Source organism: Mastigoproctus giganteus, chromosome 3 (assembly GCF_048544385.1).
Source record: "Mastigoproctus giganteus isolate SK-2022 chromosome 3, ASM4854438v1, whole genome shotgun sequence".
Classification (NCBI taxonomy): Eukaryota; Metazoa; Arthropoda; class Arachnida; order Uropygi; family Thelyphonidae; genus Mastigoproctus; species Mastigoproctus giganteus.
The window spans coordinates 37,011,219-37,038,320 of NC_143577.1; the positions used below are offsets into that span (position 1 = coordinate 37,011,219).

Here is a 27,102-nt window from a genome sequence, read left to right on the forward strand (position 1 = left end):
TTATAATAGCAATGCTCAGACTCTGAAGATGCTATTAGTGGACTTTGGCTGTGATGATTTTGTGTCTACAACAGGTGAAAACAAACCATGGCCAATAATCAGTCATTTCAAAAATGGCACTTTAAATTCACAAGAATGGTGCGGAGCACAAATGCTTACACTATCTCTCAGAATGTCTGGAGCCAATATGTGTTGAACCTACTTTGTCAGAGCAGCAATGGTCTTCCCAGAAATTCCAAGTGCTGAACTACGGAATGAGTTGGATGGAGTTTCTGGTTAAGTTCTTCAACATTTCCAGCAGGATCTTCTTCAAGGTCAAAGTTTAAGTTGTGATCCATTTTGCATTGAAAATATTCCATTTATCAATCTAAAGATCCTGGAGCATTGTGAATGTACATACTTCATTAGAAAACACAATAAAGTCTAAAATTATGATTTAGATAGACACTTTGCATATCCTATTTTATTCTTTAATCATTAATAATTTCTACACTGTCTTTTAAACAATACATTAAATAAAATTCTCTTGCTGCATATTTATTTTATTATTAACTTTTAAAAAGTTTCTGTATTTATTAGATTATACTTACTTCCAAAACCAGGGCTTCCAAAACTGCTATTCCCAGGCTGGGCAATATTGCCAAAAGTTGGTGTTTGGGGCTGCTGAGAAAGACCGCCAAATGTTGGACTCTGCTGACCCTGAACAGCAAGAGATCCAAAGCTTGGGGCATTAGTTGAAGCAAAACTGCAATAAAAATATAAATTATTACAATCGGGTTATAACTCTTTTTAAATACATATACTTTTTTTTTTTTTTTCTTTTTTTAAATGAAAAAAGTGCAAGGTTTCTGCAAACAAATATTGAAAAGCAAACTTTTACAATTCTACAAACTCAGTTGCTCTGCACAGAATTATATACCAGGTCTGTTCAATAAAGAATGGCAATAATTTTTTCATGAATAACCATACTGTTTGCTATTTCTAGCTGAACTGCAGAAGCTAAGACCAAACCAAGCTTCATTACATAGCATAGCAACTGCACAGTTCACTCGTGTGCATGGTGTGGACCTTGGCAGTCAGTCAAGTTTATACCTGTTCTGTTTTGCCTATGTAACAATGGATATGACACACGAGAAACAGTATGCTGCTTTCAAATTTTGTTTCCATCTCAAGAAAACACGAACTAAGCATATTAAATGATAAAAGAGGTTTATGGTGAACCTACGCTTCCTTATAGCACAGCTTGTAGATGATTTAGAATGTTTAAAGATAGATGTGATTCAATCACAAAAATTGGCAGTCCTGGAGCTCCAATCACTGTCACCACAGAAACCTTAAAGACTGCTTCTGTAATCAAGAGAGAAGATCATAGTACAACAGAAAAGCAACTGGAAGAGATGTTGAGAATATCAGTAGGAAGCATGCATGGTATTCTTCATGACCATTTGCATATGACACATGTTTGTGCATGCTGGTTTCCAAGGCTCACACCTGAGCAACAGCAAGTTTGAATGGAGGTTTGTCAGGAGCTTCAATGGACGGTTACTGAAAATAGTGAGGTTCTGCACAAGGTGATAACGGTAGATGAGACACGACTTCATCATTTCAACACAGAGAGTAAGCAATATAGCTCTGTTTGGAAATCTGCCATTGCCAATGCTGAAAAAAAAAAGCAAAAGTTGTGGCTTCTGCAAGAAAGAATAGGGTCAACTCTTTTTTTAACATTTAAGGAATGGCTTACCAGCATGTTATGCCACATCATATAACTGTTAAGAGACTTTACTGTAGAACTGTTTTTTTTGTTAGTTGTTGACGCATTGGCTTCTGTGGCCATATTGCACCTCCCAAGGTTTTTGCATTTTCTACTCTGATCCAAGCCCGAGGCGGGATTTGAACCCATGACCTTTCGGTTGCCAGGCAGGCACTTTACCCACCCGGCTACCCCGGTCGGCACTGTAGAACTGTACTGCACACTTTGTTGGATCACATTCGTCGCAAATGACCACAACTGAATACATGTGGTTGGATGCTCCATCATGATAATGTGAGACCTCATGCTGTTCATACTGCATGGTGCAACTTAGCCAGGATTAATATCAAATGTATTCCTCATCCACCCTACCGACCTTGCACCCCGTGATTTTTTAAATTTTTTTATTTTCAAAGTTGAAGAAGGAGCTGCAAGGAAAACATTTCCAGTTGTTAGAAAAAAGTTGTGAAGACATCAGAGGCAATTTTCAAGTGAACGTTAAAAAATGGTTTCTACCATGTTTTTGAAGAATGGCAGAAACATTGGAGTAAGTGCATTTCATCAAATGGGGACTACTTTGGAAAGGACCATCAAAATATGAATGAATAATAGCGGTATGTTGTGAAAAAATAAAAAAATATAAAAAATTATGATCATTCTTTATTGAACAGCCCTCATATATTCTATGAAAGTATACAACTACTAGAAAAATTATTTTATTTTTCCTAATAGTTTCACAGATTATCTATAGTAAGAAAAGAGAAATATACTGTTAAAACACTGTGTACCTCTCTCTCTCTGATCCCCTTTCTTTTGAGTCTATTCATTATAATATTAATCACAGTGAAATTGAATAAAAAGATACAGATTCTCTTTTCAATGTAAGTGCAGTATTAATAACTGTAGGCCGTTTACTCTATTCTATGTAGGTGTTTATTCTATTTGACAATAATAATGCAATGCAATAAATACACCAGCATCTTTAGTTTTTTTTATCTTTTGATACATATACAAGAGAACTTGTTAAGGAAATTCAAAATTCCTTATCGACAATGTCTGTTTAAATTTTAAATCATTATTACATCACTTTTATTGCATTTCACTTCACCACAGCCCAAAGTGGCATAGAGGAAGTTCACATTTTAACAAAAAAATAATTATTCCACCTTACATAGACAAAATTGAACAGTTTTATACTGTAACAATTAATATACTGGAACATTATAAATAAGCCATTTCCTTATTCGTATTTCCATTTTGGATATTGGATAATCTTTTTTAGATATTGGATATGGGATAATTCATTTCAATTGCAATAACATTTTTGTTACTTCTTTTTTGTTGTAATAATATATTCTACATCTATTTATGTATCATTTTATTCAAGTTCATCAATTTTTTTTTTTTTTTTTTGAATTCTGGAATATTTTGTAAGCCAAAATCAGACAAAATGCTGCCATATGTGACTCCTTCCCCACTCCTCCAATTTTAAACTCTTCTTGTGCTGCCATCTATTACAAACTGAATCTGCAATTACTTGGAAACACAGATAAGAGATGGCAGTGTTTAGTGAAAGATTTTGAGACAATTCATACATAATTAGCCGCATTACTTGAAATATACTAAAATTACCATGACAGTATGTATCCATGCTTACTCCAGAAAAGGTTTAGGAGACTGCCATACTTAAGGATTTGTACTGTAAATTTATGATTTTAGCATTTTATTGTAATTAAGTACAATACATTTTTACTGTAAATAATAATGTTTTAGTATATTTTTGAATCTGTAGTTTTAGAACATGTTTTATTTTATTTTTAAATACAGTAAACCCCCGCTATTCGCGGGGGTTACGTTCCTGAGAAATGCCGCGAATACCGAAAATGCGAATACTGAGTTATGGCTCCCATAGTAATAAAGGGGTTCCGTTTCAAAGTATGAAATATATAAGAAAAACTAGTCTAAAATTTTGTCTATGTATGTATTATATGTACCTTCATAATATGACTATGCACATAGTGAAATGCAAGCATATGGCATCCAAATGAAAATAAGAAACAATTTAATATTAAATGTAATATTTATTAGAAATTTCGAACAAATCTTTTAAACCAGCGGCTTTGTAGAAAAAAAAAAAAAAAAACTTATCCCGCCAGTGCTATCACCAGTTTCGCTAAATTGTTGATAAAGGAGTTTTGCCTTTTCACGAATGATGAGTGAACTTAACGGAATTTTATTTTTTGAGTTCGGTCTTCTATCCACAGATTTAAAGCCTTTCCCATTTTTTCTAATTTAACATCACGAGTTACAGAGCAAATTTTTGAAGCAACTAGCGCGTTTTCACTGACACTACGGCGGATTTTTTGATTGATCGTACCATTCACTCATTGATTTTATAATGTTTTGCCACTGAGGAGACACTTTCACCTTTAGAAATTTTGTCTATTAACTCAATTTTATTCGCTAATGTCATCACCTTCTTTGATATTTTCACATTTCTCTTGTTATTCGTAACCATATTTTTGTACGGGTTAGAAAGAACTTGGCCACAATAAAGTCACTTTCGTCCGTTAACACACTCGAAAAAGTCTGTTTTACACTGCAAAACGGTAGATTTATCACTTTTATAAGCATATCAATTTATAAATTGATAAATTTATTCAATTTATAAGCATATAAATTAAAAGCAAACGACAAAAACTTCCATTGCAAGCGCATAACACATACTGAACAAGGATTAGCGAAAAACATCCACGCTGGTGATTTTGTCACCCCTCTCCCCCACCCACTGAGCGCTGTTTTGACCGGGAAAGATAATTTTAGCCACGCCTATATTTTTTTATGGCGGATAATATTCACGGCGCTTTAAAATTCACATTTTTTTAGGTTTCATTTTATATTAAATCAGCAATCGCGAATACACGAAACCGTGAATACAGATACCGCGAATAGCGAGGGTTTACTGTATAATGGTACATTTTCAGCAACCTTTTTGTGTAATAAATTTTAATAGTTATGATAGTGTAATTCTAGAATACTAAACATGTATTCTGTTCCCAGCCTCAGAGGTATTTCTCAACAGATCTATGCAGACTGTTGTCATCAATCCTTGATGCTTTTCCTCTGAGTTACTACACTGGGCATATACCCTGACTGTGATCTTCTTGTAAGAAGGAGCATATGCTGACAGCACTGATTTCTTGATATGCTGCATGAATCAAAAATAGGCAGTGCATTTTAATGAGGGCCGTGCTGAGCCATTTTAGTACCAGAAGTAAGAATGAAAAATTGCACCCTACTGTTAATGATGACAATTATTTAATCTTTCTTTTGGCACCCCTTTCAGCTTTTCTCGTGAGGCAAGATCCTCGTTCACCTCACCCTCGGCATGGCTCTGCGTATGAAATTTACTCTTAAGGCAAACTATATAAGGGATGATAAGCCATTCAAAATTGAAGTACCCACCTACCCAAAAAAAGACAAATGAATTGCTTATGTATTTTGTACCATGCAAATGGGAAAAGGAAGGATATTCAAAACTCAGGTCTCTATCTTTTTCACTGTTGTATTATTAGCCATTGCAGCATTAGGATAGGGGACTCGCTCTGTTTTTTTTTTTTTTTTGTTAGTTGTTGGCGCATCGGCTTCTGTGGCCATATTACACCTCCCAAAGTTTTTGCATTTTACTCTGATTCAAGCCCGAGGCAGGATTCGAACCTGCAATGTCCGCTCTGAACTGTGACCTTTGGGTTGCCAGGCAGGTACTTTAACCACCTGGCTAGCCCGGTCGGTCCTCTGGGTTTTAAATGTTACTCAATATCCTCAATAGCAGCTCTGTGGATTTGATTATACAACTGGCTATCACATGCAATAACAATACAGCTTTTGTGTTCGGTAAAGATCTTCAACAGGTCAATGTTCCCATAAGGCCGGACACAGCAAAGTGGTTAGGAGCAGGAGTGCAGTAGCACATGCTCTTTGAGTAGACTGTGGTTCAAGCCCGTGCCTGCTAAGTATGATTAATAACTGTATTCATGATTTATCGTAAACTCCTGTGACCTGGTGGTCAGGCTGGAGTATAAACAAGAACACAAATGCAACAATGAAAAAAAAAATTTTTTTAGAGGCTAGTAATTTCTGGCATCACCAAAATTCATTGTGGTGTCCGCTCTGAACTAACTGCTTCCAAAAATGAGCAGTATGTGTGTATATGAATATACATGAATAGGTATGCCATATTAAAATAATATTATTCCATCTTCATATATCATTTGCTCTCTGATAAACAGAACAAACTTGTGGTTATATTCCTACCAATGAATGTAAGAATCTCCATCAGAGATATCAAGAGCTTATAGGATGATGTTCCCATAGATGCAACAACAGGTCCTGGAGAAAAAAATGAAGAATTCCTGGTTTGTAGACCTTTGGTAGGCGAGTAACCTAGTATTACTAGAATCCTGATGCACAAAGATTTCAACATTTATCTTGCATTAGCATTATCTAAGCATTATTAGCATTGCTTTCATCTAAGTAGTCTCTCTCAACAAGCTATTTTTTTTATTCCAACATTTGTCAATTTTCTAATATTTATCTTGCTGTTATCTAAGTAGCCGCACTCAACAAGTTATTCTCTTTCAAATCCATGAGACATATCCTCTTATCAAATAGACTAATTTAAATTTTGTACCTAATATGATAACAGTATATTTCTCTATATTTTTTCTTTCTTTCTTTCTTTTTTTTTTTTTTTTGCTTAAGGCTGGTGTGGTTCCTCCACTGAGAGTGATAAGTCTTGGGCATATTCTTACCTCACAAATCACATGTTATCTATAACCATAATATAAAGACAGAAACACAGAATGCAGAGATATACTATTATCAAATTATTTAATAATTCCTCCACTGAGAGTGATAAGTCTTGGGCATATTCTTACCTCACAAATCACATGTTATCTATAACCATAATATAAAGACAGAAACACAGAATGCAGAGATATACTATTATCAAATTATTTAAATGCCTGTGTGGGTGGGACATGAGTACTTCAGAGTCCAATCAGAAGCCAAGTTTGTATAAACTTAGAGAGAAACTGCTCACTTCAAAAGAGGCACTTGGAAGACCCGGGGAGAGGAGCCATCATCAAAATGCCTTGTTGCTGAACTCTCATTAACACTAGAAAGCACCAGAGTTAGAAACAAGATATTCTTTAGATTATTGTGGCATTAAAGGTTTTAAGTTAGTTGCATAATGAAAATCTCTAATGTAAAACACAATGCCCTGGTGATCTTTGAGCAGCGAGGATATATGAGGCCTTGTCCTATTTTACCAGTAGACAAATATATTAAGGAAAGCCAGAAACAATGGTGCCTATAAGGCCATAACAACACTGATGGTGAAAAATAATAGGAACACCTAAGCTCATAGCAATGTAACAATAGCTTGTTCCTTCACTCTTTATACCTAAACTTTTGTATTACTTTGTGTGTGTTTTTACCATTATTCATATCTAGAAAGGGATAAGAAGAGGAAATGTTGTGGTGAATGGGGGGGGGTGGGCATTTTACTAAAAATGAATCAGTTCCTTTCAGTTTTAATCATTGCTCTTCATGTCTGTGATATTTAACCCATATATAAGTTGTACAATATACCTATTTTTTTTATTAACAAAGTTTAGTTCTTGAAAATAGTTTCAAGCCTGTACTTGACATGCCTCTCCCACAGAATACCATTAGTTACCTCAGACTACAGCCTTCCATTATATACTGTATCGAGCACGTAATAGCTCTCTAGTATCAAATTATATACTGTGTAAGTGAATTTAATCAAGCCAAAGGATGTAAGAAAGCACACTTATTTGGTTTGCGTATGTACACACACACACATACACTGATGAGCCAAAACATTATGACCAGCGAGTTGTTATGCAAATCGAAGCAACTGCAGGTGAACTACGGTGCATGTATGGGTCGGGACATGGTATAAAAAACACCTGATACTGAGTTCCGTTAATCATTGTTACTCTTGTTCTTCAGATGCAAAAGGCAGGGGACTTAAGCGAGTTTGACAAAGGCCAAATTGTAATGGCCAGACGAGTGGGTCAGAGCATATCCGAAACGGTACGGCTGGTGGGATGCTTAATGTCAGCCGTGGTTAGTACCTACCGAAAGTGATCTGAGGAGGGGTAACCCGCAAACTGCCGGCGAGGTGTTGGACGACCACAGTTCATTGATGCTCGAGGTGAGTGAAAGCTCTCCCTGATGGAATGTAGCAACAGAAGGGCAACTGTGGCGCAACTCACCAGTAATTGGAATGCTGGAGACGGGAGTAATGTGTCACAACACACACAAACACAGAGTACATTGAACCCTGCTGAAAATGGGGCTGTGTATTCGCAGGCAGATCCCAGTGCTGTTGCTAACCACAATTCACTGGTGACAGCACCTACAATGGGCATGCGAGCATCGAAACTGGACCTTGAGTGACTGGAAGAAGGTTGTCTGGTCCAATGAATCACATTTCCTATTGCACCATGTGGATGGCCGGGTACGTCATTTACCTGGGAAAGTGATGGTGCCTGGATGCACCGTGGGATGAAAACAAGCCAGTGGCGGTGTCATGCTTTGGGCGATGTTTGGCTGAGATACCCTGAGTCCAGTCATCCATGTGCCAGGCACTCTGATGTCTACCAGCTAACTAAACATCATTGCTGACCAGGTACACCCTTTCATGGAAAAGGTCTTCCCCTCTGGCAATGCCATCTTTCAGCCATGTCACACAGTCCGGATTGTTTGAGACTCGTTTGAGGAACATGAGGAAGACTTCCAGGTATTGCGCTGGCCTCCAAATTCCCCAGAAATCAATCCCATCGAGCATCTGTGGTTTGTGTTGGAACAGCAACTCCGATCTGCGGCATCTCAACCACAGACCTTACAGAAGTTAAAGGATCTGCTGGTTATGTGTTGGTACCAGATACCAAAAGATACATTTAGAAATCTTGTAACATCCATGCCTCGCCAGGTACGGGCTGTTCTGGCTACACGTGGAGGACCAACACCATATTAAGTAGGTAGTCATAGCGTTTTGGCTCATCGATATATATGTTTGAATAATGACATTAAGAAAATAAAATAAAATAAACAAGAAAATAAATATAAAGCTATCATTAGAGGCAGAAAAAATACACCTCCTCTACATAATGCCCATTATATAACCGATAATAACCAATTATAAATGATAACAAATTAAAACATATGCCAGTAGTATAGCAAAACTGTAGAGTGAAAATTTAACATAAAAATTAAATCAACAGGGAGGGGGAAGTAATTTTTCAAATAATTTAGAAATTCAGTTAAATCCAATTAATAATAAATCCACATTAAAATCTAAAATATAAGGCCAGTTACATAGAAATTTAGCGGCACCCCCTTGTAAGGTACCAGTTCCGAGAGACGTGAAATATCACCAAAAAGGGACTAAATAAACTACTAAAATAAAACAAAGTAACAAAACAATATTGACCATTATGTCCCATATCGACGAAGGATCACGAGGCCAATAATGGGAAATGCACTTCCATCATTTCTACTACAGGTATTATGCATGCATCGGTTGATTATATCTCACATTACCCATGCATAAACAACCTTTTACATACTTTTAGAAATTTAGTCAAGAAATATATTTAGATTAAACCATGCACACCATCAAGCATCTCTCATATTGTGGAATTATACTTCATAATTGGGTTGTCACTACTGCAACAACAGGGTACCTGTCCACCCACCGATGAGTAAGCCAACAAGCTTCAAAACGGTGCCATCTGGGTGATAGTAGTCTTCTCCATTGGTGAAGCATTACTTATTCAAAGCAGTACAATACCTCGGCAACTCATTGTGAAGGTATTCACAATATGAGATGTAATCAAACGATGCATGAAGGCTACCTGGGTAGTAGAAATGATGGAAGTGCAGTACCCATACATAAACAACCTTTTTCATACTCAGACATTTAGTCAAGAAATAATTTTATATATTTATTTAACATGATATACTGTAAGATAGTAAAGTAATTATAGGGAATTGTGTGAGATGTGGTTTCTTTCCTTGGAAATTCTTTAATTTTTATTTAATTTTATTTTATCTTTATTGTTCAGTGCATTAACAGTTATTAGTTATATTTTGTAGTTTACAATAATATACCTATGTAAATTAAGTAGATGCCATTACAGAATTTTTAGTGCAAATCTCCTGGAACACTTTTGCAAACCACCGATTGGGAACTCCTGCATTAACCTATGAAAAGAACTCAGTTTTTGCCATCAACTTTTGTACTTGGCTTTTGCTTTTGTTACCTGATCTGTAGTATCATTACGTATCTACTTATAGTTCTCATATATAACAGTACAACATGATCACCTGTAACATTATTTTGGCATCCTCCTTTAGCTATACTTTGGAACAAATATGTTTGTAGCTTTCAGGATAATACTTTGACCCAAATATCCTTGACTTAGGAAATAAGTAACAGTTTTCTAGTGGTTTAATAGCTGACCACCCCACTGGTTTGCTGCTTGACCAAGGATTCCAATCAATAAGAGGTATATCATTCTAATGGAAGTCACCCAAAATGAGGTATGCACCACTGCTTGTCCAGTGAAGTTGTCTGGAGAGATTTTTATTATATTAGCCAAAATAATTAGGCCTGTAGCATTCCTGCTATCAGCCTGATATTATCACAACAATTCACACCATACTGAATGTTGATTCACCTGGGCTTGATCAGATTCTAGTAACAATCTAAATGCTTTCAATCTACTTTTGATAGGAAGCTATTCCTCCTCCACCCCTACATCCCTCTCTATCTAAGCATAATTATAATAGCCATAATGAAATTCCTTGTCACCAATCCCTTGTCTCAGTTAGCCTTACAATATCAGTTTTTGAAGACCTGACCAGCAACTCAAATTCATTCATTTTGTTCATGACACTCCTGCCTACTTAAAAACAGTTTAAAATTTTCATTTTACTTTTTACTACCATTATAACTGCTTAAGTTTTATTATTTTTTTATTGTTTCTTGCAGAAAAATAGAGCATTTATTTATTAGACAACTAAGGATGGCTTTGTCATATTTCCTGCCTCCAAGGTTATTTATATAATTTGATTTTCCTGAGTAATGAAATCTGCAAATGATTAAATTTTGAATAGCATAGTATATGTTAGTATTAATGAACTGGTTAATCCGTTTATTAAATGTAAATTTATACTATATATCACTGATCACTGGAAATGGACTCAGGATCACCAGGTTGTTTGTTTGTTATTTGGTTTTTAGGAGCATTAGCAACTAAGGCCATATTGCTCCGGGATATGCGGTGGTCATTCCCTGACCTTTCCGCATCCTCCGTATTTGGTGGTGACGGGCTCGAACCCCGGTCTAATCAAGAAGCGTGTTCTACGCACTGCCGCTCCTTCCCACCTGGCTACGGAGGCGCCGGATCACCAGGACCTAAAAAACGTAAGAATTAATATGACTCATATACTGAGGAAAAGGGAAAATTAATTTTGATAACAAGTCGAATTTGTTTTTGTTAATGGAATAGTAAGGCTTGAAAAAACAACATGGAAGTCAGACAGACCACTTCATTAATATCATATTTATTTTTGATAAATTTAGAACATACTAAAAACTAAAAAATTACAAGCTAACGAATGCACCATTTTCTCCTCATGCACACATAATGAGACAAATGTATACTATAGAATGCTTACGAGATCTGATATGATATATTAAAGGAATAATGTTAAAGTGAAAAAATAAAAGTCAAGATAACCATCAGAATATTTAAGAACAATTTAGTTTTGATAAAAAATTGTATGAAATTAGCTTAAAAGTTTCTATAATGGAATATATTAAATTTAAAACAATTAATTTAATGATACATTTTTTTGAAAGAATGCTTACGATCCAAAACCAGGTGATTGATTTCCAGCACCAAACGTGTTACCAACTAGTGGATTAGAAAATGTTGCTCCACTTCCAAATGTTGGAGAATTGCCAAATGTTGGTGAGCCACCAAAATTTGGATTGCCACCAAATGCAGGACTTCCACCAAACCCTTAATAATAATCAGAGAAAAAAATAAAATAAAAGTGAGCACAATGTCAATGTCTCCATTTTGGTGTAGAAACTAACAAAATGAAGCAAACAATGTGATAAGATTGAGCACTGACATGTTTAAAAAGTTACATGAATATTTTTTGGTTTAAAATAATTATTCAGTGCATTAACAGTAACTATAAACCAAGATATGCAAATGATAAACTTTTTATTTTGTAATTTAAAAAATGTGCTTAAGTTTAAATCAAATTTAGTTTGATTTAAATTTAATTGCATTTTTAACAATTACACATGCAGTATTTAAAGGTAGTATAATTTCATTACAGTTTATATAAATAATGCATGATGATACTCAAAAATCTTATTATTAAAACATAAAAACAGTATACATAAGCAAGTACATTTCATCAAGATACTTTAAGAAGTGTTACTTTAAAGTTTCGTTATTATAAACCTCAATTATTATTTTATTTTAGCTCCCATCAACTATACATTAATAGGTTTATAATTATTGTAGAAAAGTAAACTATATCGGATAACTGGTTAATAGCTCATTCCAACAAAAACAAATTTTGAAACACTGTTAAATTATGGAGGTGCCATGTTTGCTGTCATAATTAAAAATTTTGTTTCACTTTATAGCCATTACACGATTCCTGGGGTAGTATTAAAAATAGTAATTTACTGATATACCTGACTTCTGAGGCGTCTGTTGGAAAGCTCCAAAACCTGTTTGTGCAACACTTCCACTGCTACCAGTAGAATTGCTGAAATTACCACCACTAAATGATCCTGATCCCAATTTTGTTCCTAAACTTGAAGCTCCCTGATTACCAAATAAGGCTAAAGGGAAAAGTCAAAAATTAAGTTAAAAAAAATAATAAAAAAAAAATAAATATTTATATATAAACACACACACACACACACACACACACACACACACACACACACACACACACACACACACACACACACAGTGATCACTGAATTATGACCCCCCCCCCCCAAATCCCATGTTGGGCCACTGTTCATATTAATAAAAGCCACTATTCACCTAGGCATTGACTCTACCAGATGTCTGAAGATGTCCATAGGGATTTGTAGCCATGCAGCCTGCATGTCCATATTCCTCACTTCCCATTCCAAAACATCTAACAAGTGTTCAATTGGATTGAGGTCAGACAAATTTGAAGGCCAATCAAGACAGGTGATATCTTCACTGTGTTCCTCAAACCACTTGTGCACAGTACTGGCCTGATGACAGGGCACACTATCATCTTGGAAGATCTCATTTCTATCTGGGAAAAAAATGCACCCAGCCATTTTGCAGGTCTCCTAAGAGCTGCCACTAGACCTAACCAATGAAATGGTCCATACACACCAGGGGGTCAATGACGGGTCCATGGACTCATGTTGCTCGTGCCACACGTGGAGGCATCAATCAGCATGGATGCCTCCCCATGTGGCTATTTGGACTCATCCAACCAGTACACTCGTTTCCAGTCCTCCAGTATCCAACCAGCATGTTGTTGACACCACAGCATTTGCTGTCAATGATGATCAGCAGTAAGGTGAAGATGTCTTTTGGGTTGTCTGCTGTGGAACCCCATATATCTGAGTGTACAGTGCATCATCAATTGAGATATTGTTCTTACATTCCTCATTTAACGTATTGGGATGTCAACTATCACAATGAGACGTGCCAGTGAGTCCATACAAAGCACTGCACCCTTTTCTCACCACCTTACGTAATTCATTACAAGTCTATCTGTGAGGTGGCTTCATCTGTTTGACAACAGTCTTTATACACCTTAACCACAATGGGCCATAAGCAACTGAGTCGGGTGCTTCGATATCAGAAATGTGCCATTTCCGAAATGGAAGCACCCATGGCACATAAGCTCCAGCAATTATGCTATTCTCAAACTCTGATATATGTTTACTATGTCTCATACCTGCTGTAGGATTGCCATCACTTTTACTTGCACAACCAGATGCAATTTAATACAGCAAGCTATGCAGCATAGTCCATTACAAATGGGTGGTAATTATTCAGTGACCATTGAGTGTATATATACAAAGAAAGATAAATAATAAAATAAAAACAAAACTGTTATTGTTGTTATGTAGATTTCATGATACAAGGGCAAACTATAGCCAATATGTGACAAAACTATGTAAAATATTATATTTGTTATGTACACACCCATTCCCAAGTATTCAAAAATAAAGAACAAGTGCAGTAAAGGAAAATATGGTGAGTAAAAATTTATTAGATATGGCTTCTGATGTGCAGGGTAATGTACAGTGTATAGTGTTAATTGTAATACAGCTCCGAAGGTTCCCCCAACTCCACATCAAACGATGTAATGAATATAAACTCTGTAAAGGCCAGGTTTATGTAGGTTAGCAAGTGTTCATGTAATGTTAGTGTGGGTTGTGTTGTTCATCCAGCCTCTTAGCCTATAGGCTTGTGTTTTCATACAGAAACCTATAGTTTACCATCCAGCACCACGAGGAGGTGGGCCAGGCAGTAGGGAGTATAAAGCACTGCTGGGACAAAACTTGTGGTAGCCAAAGCTATAGATAATGAGATCCCAGGGGGGGGGAAGTGAAACTTAGAAGGGAATAGGAAGATAGCAAGTGAGAGGGGGTTAAAGTGGCAGAGAGAAAGAGAGGGGGAGTAGTGAATGCACACACCTGACTGATAGGAGGAACAGAAGGGGGGCCCACCCAGGTCAGGATGCCCATCCTACTCTGGGGTGGGAGGTGATAGTTGGCAGTGGAGTAACCTACCATTTGAAGTGGGGGAGGTGACACCTAGGATTGGGAGGAATGGGGTAGGGGTGAGAGAACAACCAATGCAGGTGGTAGGAATGAAAGTTCATAGGGAAAGGGATCCCTACATTGGAGCACTTGTTTGGTGCTCTGTCCTACACTGGTCAGGGGTCAAACCCTGCTGACCAGTGTTTGCGTCCCACACCACACTGGCTAGGTAGCCATGGCATGGTGTATGCCTGGATGAGCAGGGTACGATAAATGGTCCTCTGTCCATCATCTAATCCAGGGGAGGGAATAGGAGAGACAATTTAATACACTCATAACCCTCATTCTCAATCTGCTTCCATTCGGTTTTTTATGCTTTTTTTTTTTTTTTTTTTTTTTTTCCGGCGTCTCCATAGCCAGGTGGGTAGGAGCAGCAGTGCATAGCACACGCTTCTTGATTAGACCGGGGTTCAAGCCCGTGACCACCAAATAAGGAGGATGCGGAAAGGTCAGGGAATGACCACCGCATATCCCCAGAGCAATATGGCCTTAGTTGCTAATGCTTCTAAAAAAAAAAACCAAACCAATTTATGCTTTTTTCTTACATTTTACACATTATATAATTTATTTTTTCTGTTAAATGTTTTTTTTTCCCACCATACATCCATTCTCTTTCTTACATCAGCAAAAATACAATGGCGTGTGTGTGTAGTGAAATTTAAGATAAAATACTTTAATATTTACTTAAACAAAATAGTTTAAATTTAAAGAACAGAGGGTAACGTAGAGAGTGATAATTTCCAACACAGGTTGGTGCATGTAATGTTTGTAGAAGCTCCCATGACTTGTGAATAGCTTGCATAATTGAAGACTGCCAAAACTAACTACAGGCTAATATCATTATAACAAAATTGAATAGAGCTATAATGAAAATTTGATATTGTATTGCATATAGTATCATACTGCAGAATATGGCACTTTAAAATTTTACATTTCTATTCATTTCTCCAAGAATTACATGCAGAATCACAAAGAAGCTACATAACTGTAACTTACGTGTTATAGTTATATGGATTCTTTGTTACTATAACAATTATATGTAAACCTGTAAGTTGTGTTACAGGTGTACATGTAATCTATTTTGTTTAGACCACTGGAAAAAATAATAATAAAAAATAAAAAAAAACCCCGATCACTAATGATACAAATATGACACTCTACATGAATGCAAAATACTTTCAAACTGGAGGATTTATTTTAAATTTCTCATATGTAATAACAAAATATCTGAGTTTTGTTTTTCCATCATAATAATCATACAGCTCAATATATACAAACTATGCATTAAAACAAGTGCTGCATTATTTATTATGTATATCTGTACATACCTTCTAAAGAGAGTGTTCATATTAATTACGAATTTTTGCAGAACACTTGTTCACACCTCACAGAACACTAGTGTTCCATGAAACATAGTTTGGGAAACACTAATAAAGATCAAGATGATAAAGACTTAGATGTTATGATTCAATCTGACATGACATTTTCATTGCAATGTAAACAGGTGGCTAGGAAGGTAGATGGTGTCCTGTCTATAATTTATAGGGACTCTGTGCTTGTAGGGGAAAGGACATCATTATTCCTCTTTACAAGACAATGTAAAGAATATTAGATTGGAATATTATATTCAGATGAGACTTCACCTAAAAAACAACACAACTTCTGGAGAGGGTTCAGAGAAGGGCAACCAGACTGGTGACAAATGCATATAAGAACAACTTAGAAGATGTGGACTGCAAAGTTTTGACAATTAGACATTTTAGAGGAGATCAGAGGGCATCGATGGGATTGAGTAAAACGAATGAGGAAGGTCTGTGATCCCTCACCTACTAGACACAAATATAAAATCTCAGCAAACAAGATTAGCTCCTTGTGAAGTTCGCTTATGGGTAGGGTAGTGATTTGCAGAACACTGGAAGAAATGGCCTCCCAAACATTGTGCAGGTAGTGAATCAGACTAAGTTTAAAGAAAAATGGAATGATAGTTTATGAGAATGGGAATATTATGAATATGCTGTTTTGTTTGACTTTATTATTATTTTACTTACTTATTTATTTTTGGTTGATGCAGAAAAAGTTTACTTCCTTGCATCATTCAGCCTTACTAATACTATATCAAAATCATACATAAAGACATACTATTGATATATTGTATCACAGTTTCAGGACCTATTTGCTATTCTCTCAAATGATCAACAACAAACAAAGACTTTAATATAGCAAAAAGATGAAATAAATTAAAAAATTAATACATAGCAATTCACACTTACAGTTTGTCTGTGTATTGTTTCCAAAGGTTGATGAGGTACCAAATACATTCTTCCCAGCATTCTCAGCACTTGGTTTACCTCCAAGTCCAGAAAAAAATCCAGATCCTTGATTGAAAGGCCCACCAGTGTTTGAGGCTGTTACTTGACCAAAAGGAGAACTAAAATATAAGTTACAAAAATTAAAAAGAAACCAGTTACTATATTATACTGCCAGTAGTATAAAAATTAAAATGTAAAAATATTTTAAAAGTAATACATGGTGTTTTGCAAAGTTAGTTAAGGAAGCCTTCTGGCTATAATTCCCAAATAACAGGTCTATTGATAACAGATTAATAACATGTATAACCAACAATTATGAAGAGAAGGAACTACTAAGTGTATGCAACTAACCGGTTCCTATTTACTGAAGAGCTCTAGTCAGTATTGGAATCCTTTCTTCAAAGAGGGCCACCACTGCATCGAACACCTTTGTCAAATTCCTTTGCTAGGTTTAATTTAGACAAACTAAATTCCTAATTTTATCGATTTAAACGATTCTTTTCCATGATAGAAATTTAATAAGGTTGCTTTCAAATTCTACAGAAAAATGTTTAATTATGATTATAATAACCATTTGTAAAATCCTTGATATGACTGAATTTAAAGACCACAGCTGAATGACTTTATTGCATTTAAATTAATGAAAAGAATGTTCTGTTCTAATTACAAGAGTCCAATAACTTTTGCTGGATACTATAACTTTCAAAGTCCATTACTAACTAACTACTAATGGGACATAGGTGGGTGTCAGCACTGCAAACTAGTAATAGCTCATGTAGTTTGCTGGTTGGGATCAGTTGCAAACAAGCAGTCAAACTGGCCATTTACTATTGGTAACATAGTCATGTCACCATTTCCCATTAACATTAAATACAAAAGAATTTCCTATACAGTTGCTTTCACTACGACGATCAACAAATAATAGCGGCAAAAAATGAACAGTAGTTTATGAAAATTTTTTGTATAACTGATCTAATCTTATTGTTCATAATAAGATCAGGTCAGTTCAACATATATGCCATAAAATTTTGGATATCAGAGATGAAAAGCTACAACTCTGGTACAAAAAATATACTGTGTTTCCTGCCATCAAAAATTCTGGAAGATAACATTGAACAAAAAATTTATTCAAAAGATTGCATTTTTTTAATGCTGATTTTGAATGTGGAGTCCATTTTAGCATTAGTATTAGCAAATGATGCAGAAAGCAAGCTTATAGAGCCAGGCTTCTCAATTAAATTAAGTAAATGGCCACTAATTATGACTGTTGAATCTCTGGTGGGCCAATCATCAGATAGTGGGAAAAGTGACATTTCTAGTCCCTCATAATATCCTTGTAGTTAGGGTCATAGCTTGAGCACATGATTCACAGATGTTTCATATTTTCATCAGTAAGTGAGCTCCTGTATCATGACTTTATAGCCACAGTATTTTAAAGCCCCTGATGTGATTTCAGGATATTCATTGTTAGTGTGCAGCTCTATCCAAACTTTTGTGTGGTGAATAGACTTAAATAATTCAGTAAACCTTGATTTTGTTGTAAATTCACGCATTTATAATTTAAACTGGACCTCATCTATTTAAAACCATTCTTTTATTTCCTGCACTCTGTACACTCTGTTTGCCTTCCAGATTTTTGAATCTATGATCAAACTCAATTTTCAGTTTATTTAAGGATTCTAATATTATATCAATTTCATACATACTTGTCACATTGGACATTTCACATAAAATGAGTAAATAAAAAAAATTATAATACAGTCCATGTGAAAAAAAAAAAAAAAAAAAGGTATAATTCATTTTGTTTTATTTAAATGAACAATTTTAAAAGCCTACCATATAAATGACACAAATTTTCCATTTTTTTATAGAGACTTTAATGTTGAAAATTAGTCTAGTGTTACTAGTGCTACTTTAGTGTTGAAAATTGGATGGATTTCAAACATTTACACTGAATTAAATTATAAAATGGCAATATTGGCAACCATGCAGATATTAGCTTTCAGGAAGAAAATTTCTTCATGACAGAGAAGTTAGCATTAGCATTAGCATTAGTAGAGGCATTTGATGCAAGAAAGCAAGCTTATGCAGCATCAGCCAAAAAAAAAAAAAAAAACCACTCCCACTTCACCCCTCTGTTCGTTCAAAATACCTGTCCAGCTGAGCCTTAAACTTATTTAGGCTATCAACTTCCACGACAAGGGATGGAAGTCTGTTCCACCAACCAACCACTCGCTGGCTAAAGGCAAATTTCCGCACGTCTATCCTACATCTGTCTTTCCTCAATATGAATTTATGCCCTCTCAGGTGATTATTCTGAGCGAGAGGAAGAATCCCATCAGCATTGAGCATGCTCAAACCATTCAATGCCTTATACACCTCTATCAGATCACCTCGCTGGTGCCTAGTCTCCAGACACTGTAATTTGCAAATCTTAAGCCTTTCTTCGTAAGAGCACCCCTTTGTTCCATTCACTAATCTTGTTGCCCTTCTCTGTACTCGTTCCAGCAGCTCTACATCCTTCTTGAAATGAGGCCTCCAGGCCTGTATACAGTACTCTAGGTGTGGCCTGACCATTGCCTTATACAAGGGAATAATCACCTCCTTATCCCTGCTAGAAAAATTCCTATATATCATTGACAATACACCATGAGCTACTCTTGCAGCCCGTCTGCACTGCTCAGAGAGCTTCATATCTGCCTGCACAACCACCCCCAGGTCCCTTTCATTCTCTACCACTGTCAGTGCAATACCACAGAGTTAATACGTTGCTCTGGGGTTGCTGTTTCCCATGTGTAGTACTTTACATTTGTCAATGTTAAACTTCATTTGCCACCTCTCAGCCCATCTGCTCAACCTTTCCAGATCCTGTTGCAGCAGCATAATGTCAGTAGTGTCCTTAACAACCCTGCCTACCTTTGTATTGTCTGCAAACTTCGACATTAAGCTTGATATACCATCATCAATATCAAGTGCTATGCTCTAGTGATAATATCAGTAATTACAACAACTTAGCTGTTCTCAGCTTGGGGACAAATTCAAAATAACCTCTACAAAAACGAATTCATATTTATTAAATGGGTACAGACTTTTCCTGCAATTTCCATGCTCTTCAGCTACTAACTGGCAGGCTGGAAGTGGCCCGTGGGCCACCATTTGAGAAGTCCGGTTATAGAGCACCTGCCAAAAAAAAAAAAAAAAAAAAACTACTCACCTCACCTACCTATCCCCTTTCAAGAATTTGTCTAGTTCTTCCTTTAATTTATTTAAACTACCTACTTCCACAACAATTTATCCTGCAACCATCCTTCCTCAATTGGAATTTATGTCCACTCATGTGTAGTCCCAGCAAGAGGAAGAATGTCATCAACATCAAGCTTAGTCAATCTATTCAAGGTCTTAAACATCTCAATTAGATCTCCTTGCAGGTTCCTAATCTTCAGACACAATTTGCAAAACTGAAACTTTTCTTGGAAAGAGCATCCCTTCGTTCCCCCTCACCAATCTTGTTGCCCTTGTCTGTATCCATTCCGGCAACCCTATATCCTTCATAAAATGAGGTCTACAGACTTGTATGTATAAAAAGCTCAAGGTGTGGCCTGACCATTGCCGCATACCAGCATTTCTCAACCAGTGGCATGTGCAAAAATATTTGGTGGTACGTGAATAATGGACGGTTGAATTTTTAAAATTTCTGAAATTATGAATAATAAAACATTAAAAATTTTTCCTCTAAAGGTAAATAATTACATGTTTTACTTACCTTTTTTCAATCTAACAGGAGTTCACAAATCGTGTTCGTTTTCAAATATTTTTTTTGTTCAACCCCCGAGTGGATAGCTATATATTTCTCAGAAAGCTTAAAATAACAATCAAGTCTTATTTCATGTTGTTTTTTATTCCTTCCTGGAAAACTCTTCATAATGACAGCAACACTGCCGTGTTGCTGTCAGTATGAAGAATAAAAAATTGGACAATTTGATGACGGAATAGAATAGTCATTGGAAGAACTGCATTGGTGTGTGTACTGATGGAGCTTGGGGTTTAACAGGAAAGCATAGCGGTGTTGTAGCTACAATAAAAAAACGTAGCCCCTAAAGCTAAGTTCACTCACTGCAGTGTTCACCGTGAAGCCTTGGTTGCAAAAGCAATATCTGAAGAACCGAAAACTGTTTTAGATCAGTCGGTTAAGAGTGTTAATTTTATTACATACATGCATTAAATTTGCGAACGTTCAAAATTTTATGCCAAGAGATGGGGAGCGACCATGAAAAACTACTACTGCATAGTGAAGTTAGATGGTTGTCCAGAGGTAAAGTTTTAAATCGTCTTTTTGAACTTCAATCGGAAGTGCAAGTTTTCCTTTGCGATTCAAAATGTGAATTAAAAGACTATTTCTTTGATGAATTATGGTTGGCTAGATTAGCATATTTAGCTGATATTTTTGGAAGACTTAATGATCTGAATTTAAATTCACAAGGACCAAATGTGACTCTTTTCACTGTTAGTGACAAAGTAAATACAACAATAAAAAAACTTGAGTTAATCATCAAAGACTTGGATAAAAAGATCTTAAGTTTCTTACCAACTTTTAGAAAATTTTCTTGGAGAAAATAATTTAGCAGTGAATTAGTATCAAATATAAAAAGTCACTGTTTTCAGTTAACACATAATTTCAAATTGTATTTCCCAGAAGATTATAAAAAAGAAAACTGGATCAAGAATCCATTTTCTTCAGATTATGTACCAGAATATCTTTCTTTTGAAGAAAAAAGACCAGCTTTTAGAAATTTCTTGTGACAGAAATTTTATTGGATGATTTCAAAAACACACTTTAATCAACTTGTGGATTAAACATAAGAAAGATTTTACAGAAATTTCAGAAAAGCAATAAAAATTTTAATGCCATTTTGATCGACATATACTTATGTGAAACACGATTTTCTTTTATGCTGTATTTAAAAAAACAAATGTAGAACAAGACTCACTGTGGAGCCAAATTTACGTCTGAAATTAATTTCAGAAGTAAATTTTACTTAAGTAAAACAGAACCAGATATAAAGAAACTGAATACTGTCAAACAAGCTCAAGTGTCACATTAAGTCAATTATTTTTGTTAAATATTTGTTCAAGTTCTCCTGATTTGTTGCATTTAATTGTTAATGATTACAATTAAATCACCATGTTAATTAAGTATTTTATAGTTTATTTTGTATTGTTTTGTTTAATATTTGTTATCTAGTTTGTTAAATTTTTGTATTAAAAATGAAATAAAAATATGTATAATTTATAACATAGCCTTATGCGAATATTCTTGACTTTTCCTTTTAATACAAATATATATTTTAATGAGTGGTACTGAAATTTTTTTATTTTGGTTTTAGTGGCACAAGTATTAAAAAATGTTGTAAACTGCTGCCTTATACAATGGGTTAATCCTCTCCTTATCCCTGCTAGCAAAACTCCTGTATATCATTGACAAAACCTAATGAGCTGTCCTGACATGTCTGCAGTGCTCAAAACTCCATATCTGACCGTACAATTACCCCAGGTACCTTTCATTTTTCACTACCCTGAGTGTAGTTCCAGACAGTTGATAAGTTACTCTGAGATTACTGCTACCCATATGCAGTCCCTTGCATTTGTCAATGTTAAATTTTTCTAGATCTTGTTGCAGCAGCATTCTGTCATTAACCACCATGCCAACCTTTGTACCATATGCAAACTTAGACATTAAGCTTGATATACCTTTATTGATGTCATTAATAAATACATAAAACAACAATGGGCTCAACATTGAACCCTGCGGGACTCCACTAATAACATTACACCATGAAGAGCAATGTTCATTGATAACTACTGTCTTATCCCACCCAACCATCCCTTTATCCATAGCAGTAACCTGTCCTTATTGCCACAATACTCCAATACTCCAAGTTTTTTATGTACAACAGTATCAAAAGCTTTTGTGAAATCCAAGTATATGATATCAAAATTATTTTTTGCACCCATTTCCTTTGTTACTTCATCACAGTATCCAATCAAATTGATCAGACAAGATCTCCCCTTAACAAATCCATGCTGTGACTGAAGTAGAACTGCCGCTGTCTATATGATCCTGTATGACTTTTTTAACCAGTGACTCCATTATTTTACCTGGAACAGTAGTTAAGCTAACAGTCTGTAATTACTTATGTCATCACCCTTTGATTAACCCTTGGTGTATTGGGGATACATTCACATTTCTCCAGTCCACAGGGACCTCCCCTGAATTGAAAAGTTGATCTATGGATAAGGGTTTGCTTACTTGCTTTGCTGTTGATGGATCCCATCCACCCCAACCTCAGGTGACTTTTTTTACGTTTAACTTCAATTTCTCTTCCACTTTCCTCTCATTTATTACAAATCATGTAGTTTCCTATTACAGTCTGATAAACTTCTAACATGTGCTTACCTAAAGAATTCCTCACTGTGAATATAGATGAAAAATAACTATTGAGTTTGTCAGCCACCTGAGCAGGATCATCAACAGTTAAACCATCAATGTCATGTAGACCAATTGTGATTCATCCCTTTCCTTCTACTGTTCACATAAGTAAAGAAGTCTTTGCTGCTTTCCTTTGCATCATTTGGCAAAGATTTCTCATAATCTTCCTTAGCTTGTCCAACCTTCTTTGTGACTTGAGTGCAGACTAGTTTATATACTAGTTTATTATTAGTTCATTGAACAGTATTTCTTAATTTACTTTCTTAAATACTTTCTTAAAGTATTTCTTTCATACCAATTAAAGAATACTTGAACAGTATTTCTTAACTGGTATGAAAAGCCAAGCTCCTATGATTATTTTCCTGAATGCCAGCTTGCAAAGCACTTCATATTTTACTTTCCATGTAGTTAGATTTCGGTCTATCTGTTCATATTAGTTGAACTACTGTGTGAAAAGTTCTAGAGTCAGGAGTCATCTAGATCTTGTTACAGTGGTCACCTTCTAGAATATTCTGCCCTCACTCAGTATAGGGATATATAAAACAAACCTCACAGATAGGTCAAACATATGCAGTTAAATGTGTGAGTTAATATTATTACATATTAGTGAACCTGTGCTCATTTTACAGTTTTTGGTCAATTGGAAGTTTAAGATACTTTTAAGTGACACCAATGCATTAATTCATCATATACTGTTTGTTTGTTTGTTGTTTGGTTTTTAGGAGCATTAGCAACTAAGGCCATATTGCTCCGGGAATATGCGGTGGTCATTCCCTGACCTTTCCACATCCTCCGTATTTGGTGGTGACGGGCTGAAACCCCGGTCTAATCAAGAAGCGTGTGCTATGCATTGTTGCTCCTTCCCACCTGGCTATGGAGGTGCCCATCATATACTACCTTCTGTGTTATTTGTGCTCACACAGTCTCTGACACACTATAAGAAAAAGCATATGAACTTTATCTTGACTACAAATTAGGTAAGGGAAGCCTCCGTAGCCGGGTGGGCAGGAGCAGCACAGCACATGCTTCTTGATTAGACCGGGGTTCGAGCCCCTGACCACCAAATACGGAGGATGTGGAAAGGTCAGGGAATGACCACCACATATCCCCGGAGCAATATGGCCTTAGTTGCTAATGCTCCTAAAAATCAAATAACAACTAATAACAACAACAAATTAGGTATATCAGTCAATGAAGATAATTGAACTAATTATAGAAAATACTGCTACCCTACATTATGTTCTTGTCATAACTATATGGAGAAGCTGTGGCCCCTCCACAAGCCAACCTAAAGTGACTAATGTTATTTTTAATTGAACAACATTATACAATAAGTGAATCCTTTATTCATTAAAAACTAAAATTTTTTTACGAATAACAGATTCGCATACTGGGTGAGTGTTATTTGATTAAATTAAAATGCATTAATTTACTTTTAGTTGACTCATGGATAAATACAGTCATTTCTAAAAAGCCAGTGCGGTCAATGTCACTGGAGAGAATGTCCCAGACAGTGACAAATGAAAAACATAACACAGAGCAGCTTTATTTTCTTAAATTAGGTGATCAGGTTGAGAAGTGCATTCCTTATATAACTGTACTAATTGTGCTTCGCATCTCAGAGGTTGGTTAAAAAATAAAGTATCACTGCCATTCACTATTCCCATGGTGTACAAGGAGCTAATCAATCATGTCAATGGCTTCTATTTCTAAAACAGAAATTAAAGGACAGAAAGGGAAAGAAGATACACACAAAAAAAAAAAAAAAAAAAAAAGTGAATTGTTAGAATTTTGATTGGAAATGATTGAGGCTGTTAAATTCTTGCAATTTCAGGAATTATTTAGGTAACAATAACTGCACATTACTGTTTTTTTGGATCTTTAAAGGTTGCAACACATTAACTTCACTTACATGCCACATACATAACATTTATTTGCCACTTACTGAAGCGGTAAAGAAATGTTACATACATTCACTTCTTGAATATACAAAAAGTCAAAATAAAAGTTGCATATAAGTTCTTATAATTCAAGGAAGCCAATCCACTTGCCTATTCTGATTCTGCTGTTGTCCAAATACTGACGTTCCACTTTGGCCAAACACAGGTTTTTGCCCGAATACACTATGGAGAAAAAAAAATCAGAGATTAAACTTAGGTGAAGCAGATAATTATACAGTTTAATTTTATTTTATATAAATATGTCACCATGACAATAATATTAATAACATTCTGAAAGCCACTCAATACAAACATGAAAATGAAAAATTTCTTGAATATCAAAAATATGAAAAATTTCTTGAATATAACATTCTTTATTTACAGAAATAAAAAATTCAGTTAACATGAATAATATTCAGAGATATTGCCCATAGTTCCTTATTAAATAAATTGCACTTAGTGTCAACTTTATTAGGTATGCCCCTCCGGCCCAAACATCATCCAAGGAAATGACCATCACACTCTGTCAGAGACAATGTCACATGCCCATAACAGACTATACAAAACATGTAATCAGATAATGAAGGACGGTATGCAGTGAAAGGGTCAACAGAACAACCTAAGTGACTTTTTTGAGCACAATATGACGGTGCAGATACCATGGACTGGGATGTCCATGCAGAAAAATGTTTAGACTACACTAAGTCCAATAACTAGGAACATTCATCTGATGGCAGTCGTATGGCTGGAGATGGCTTGTTAATGTGTAAGGCTGATAGTCCATCTAATTAAAAAAGTATTGTATGGACTAACACAGTGTTTCCCAAACTTTTTTGCTCGCAGACCCCTTTTGGCTTCGAAAAATAACCACAGATCCTCACATCCTAGCTCACTTAAATATGAGGTGTACAGACGATAGGTATCCAAAATTAAAAATTTATATCTCCGAACTGATTTATTATATGTTTACAATCTACCTTTTTTTTCAGACTGACACAAAAAATAACTAAATAATAAACTGTCCCTATTTGAGTATACAATCAATCATACTTCATAGGCTACTAGTGTGAAGAATGATGTCGTTTTTTGCCTCACAAAGTCCATTAAAGTTGGGAGTGACTGCAGACAACTGAAGCCTCATGTTGGGTGCAACATCCAATCTGTAAAGATATTTAGATTTTGTTTAAAAAATAAGTAAAATTCAAAGTAGACATTACAGAAATTATCCATGGATCCCCGGGGAACTGTTCGTGGATCCATTGGAATCTGCAGAGCACAGTTCAGGAACTACTGGGCTAACAGATTGGCACAATCAGTCAAATGATAGTGCAGTACAACAATAGTGTGCAAAATGGTATTTGGTAATGCCCAGTGCACTGAACACTGTCACGGAAGGGAGGGCATGTATAGTGGCAGATAAGAATTCCACTCTTGTTAACTAAAAGCAAGCAGCTATGGTCTCAGTAGATACAAGAGTATCTGAACTAGACTTCTGAGGAATGAAAAATGGTTACCTGGTTACAATTTTTTCCATGCTGATAGTAGTACCCAGGGTATGGTAACACGAGCATGAATCAATCATTGTGCCAGTCAACTGTCAGGTAGCAACACTGCAGGCTGGTGGTAGTAGAAGTGTGATGGTATGGGGAGTATCTCCATGACACATA

At 35.6% G+C, this 27,102-nt stretch overlaps 1 protein-coding gene across 1 annotated transcript in view; it reads right to left on the bottom strand.

The window, feature by feature from the left end:
• The window catches only part of LOC150087884 (uncharacterized), a 295,573-nt gene that overhangs the window by 13,454 nt on the left and 255,017 nt on the right, over nucleotides 1-27,102 (bottom strand). The window contains exons 29-33 of the mRNA XM_090369951.1: nucleotides 25,547-25,618; nucleotides 16,970-17,127; nucleotides 12,567-12,716; nucleotides 11,718-11,871; nucleotides 591-745 (exon numbers count right to left, since the gene is read on the bottom strand). Coding sequence (XP_090226077.1) covers nucleotides 591-745; nucleotides 11,718-11,871; nucleotides 12,567-12,716; nucleotides 16,970-17,127; nucleotides 25,547-25,618 — 689 coding nt within the window. The remainder of the gene's footprint in view (nucleotides 1-590; nucleotides 746-11,717; nucleotides 11,872-12,566; nucleotides 12,717-16,969; nucleotides 17,128-25,546; nucleotides 25,619-27,102) is intronic.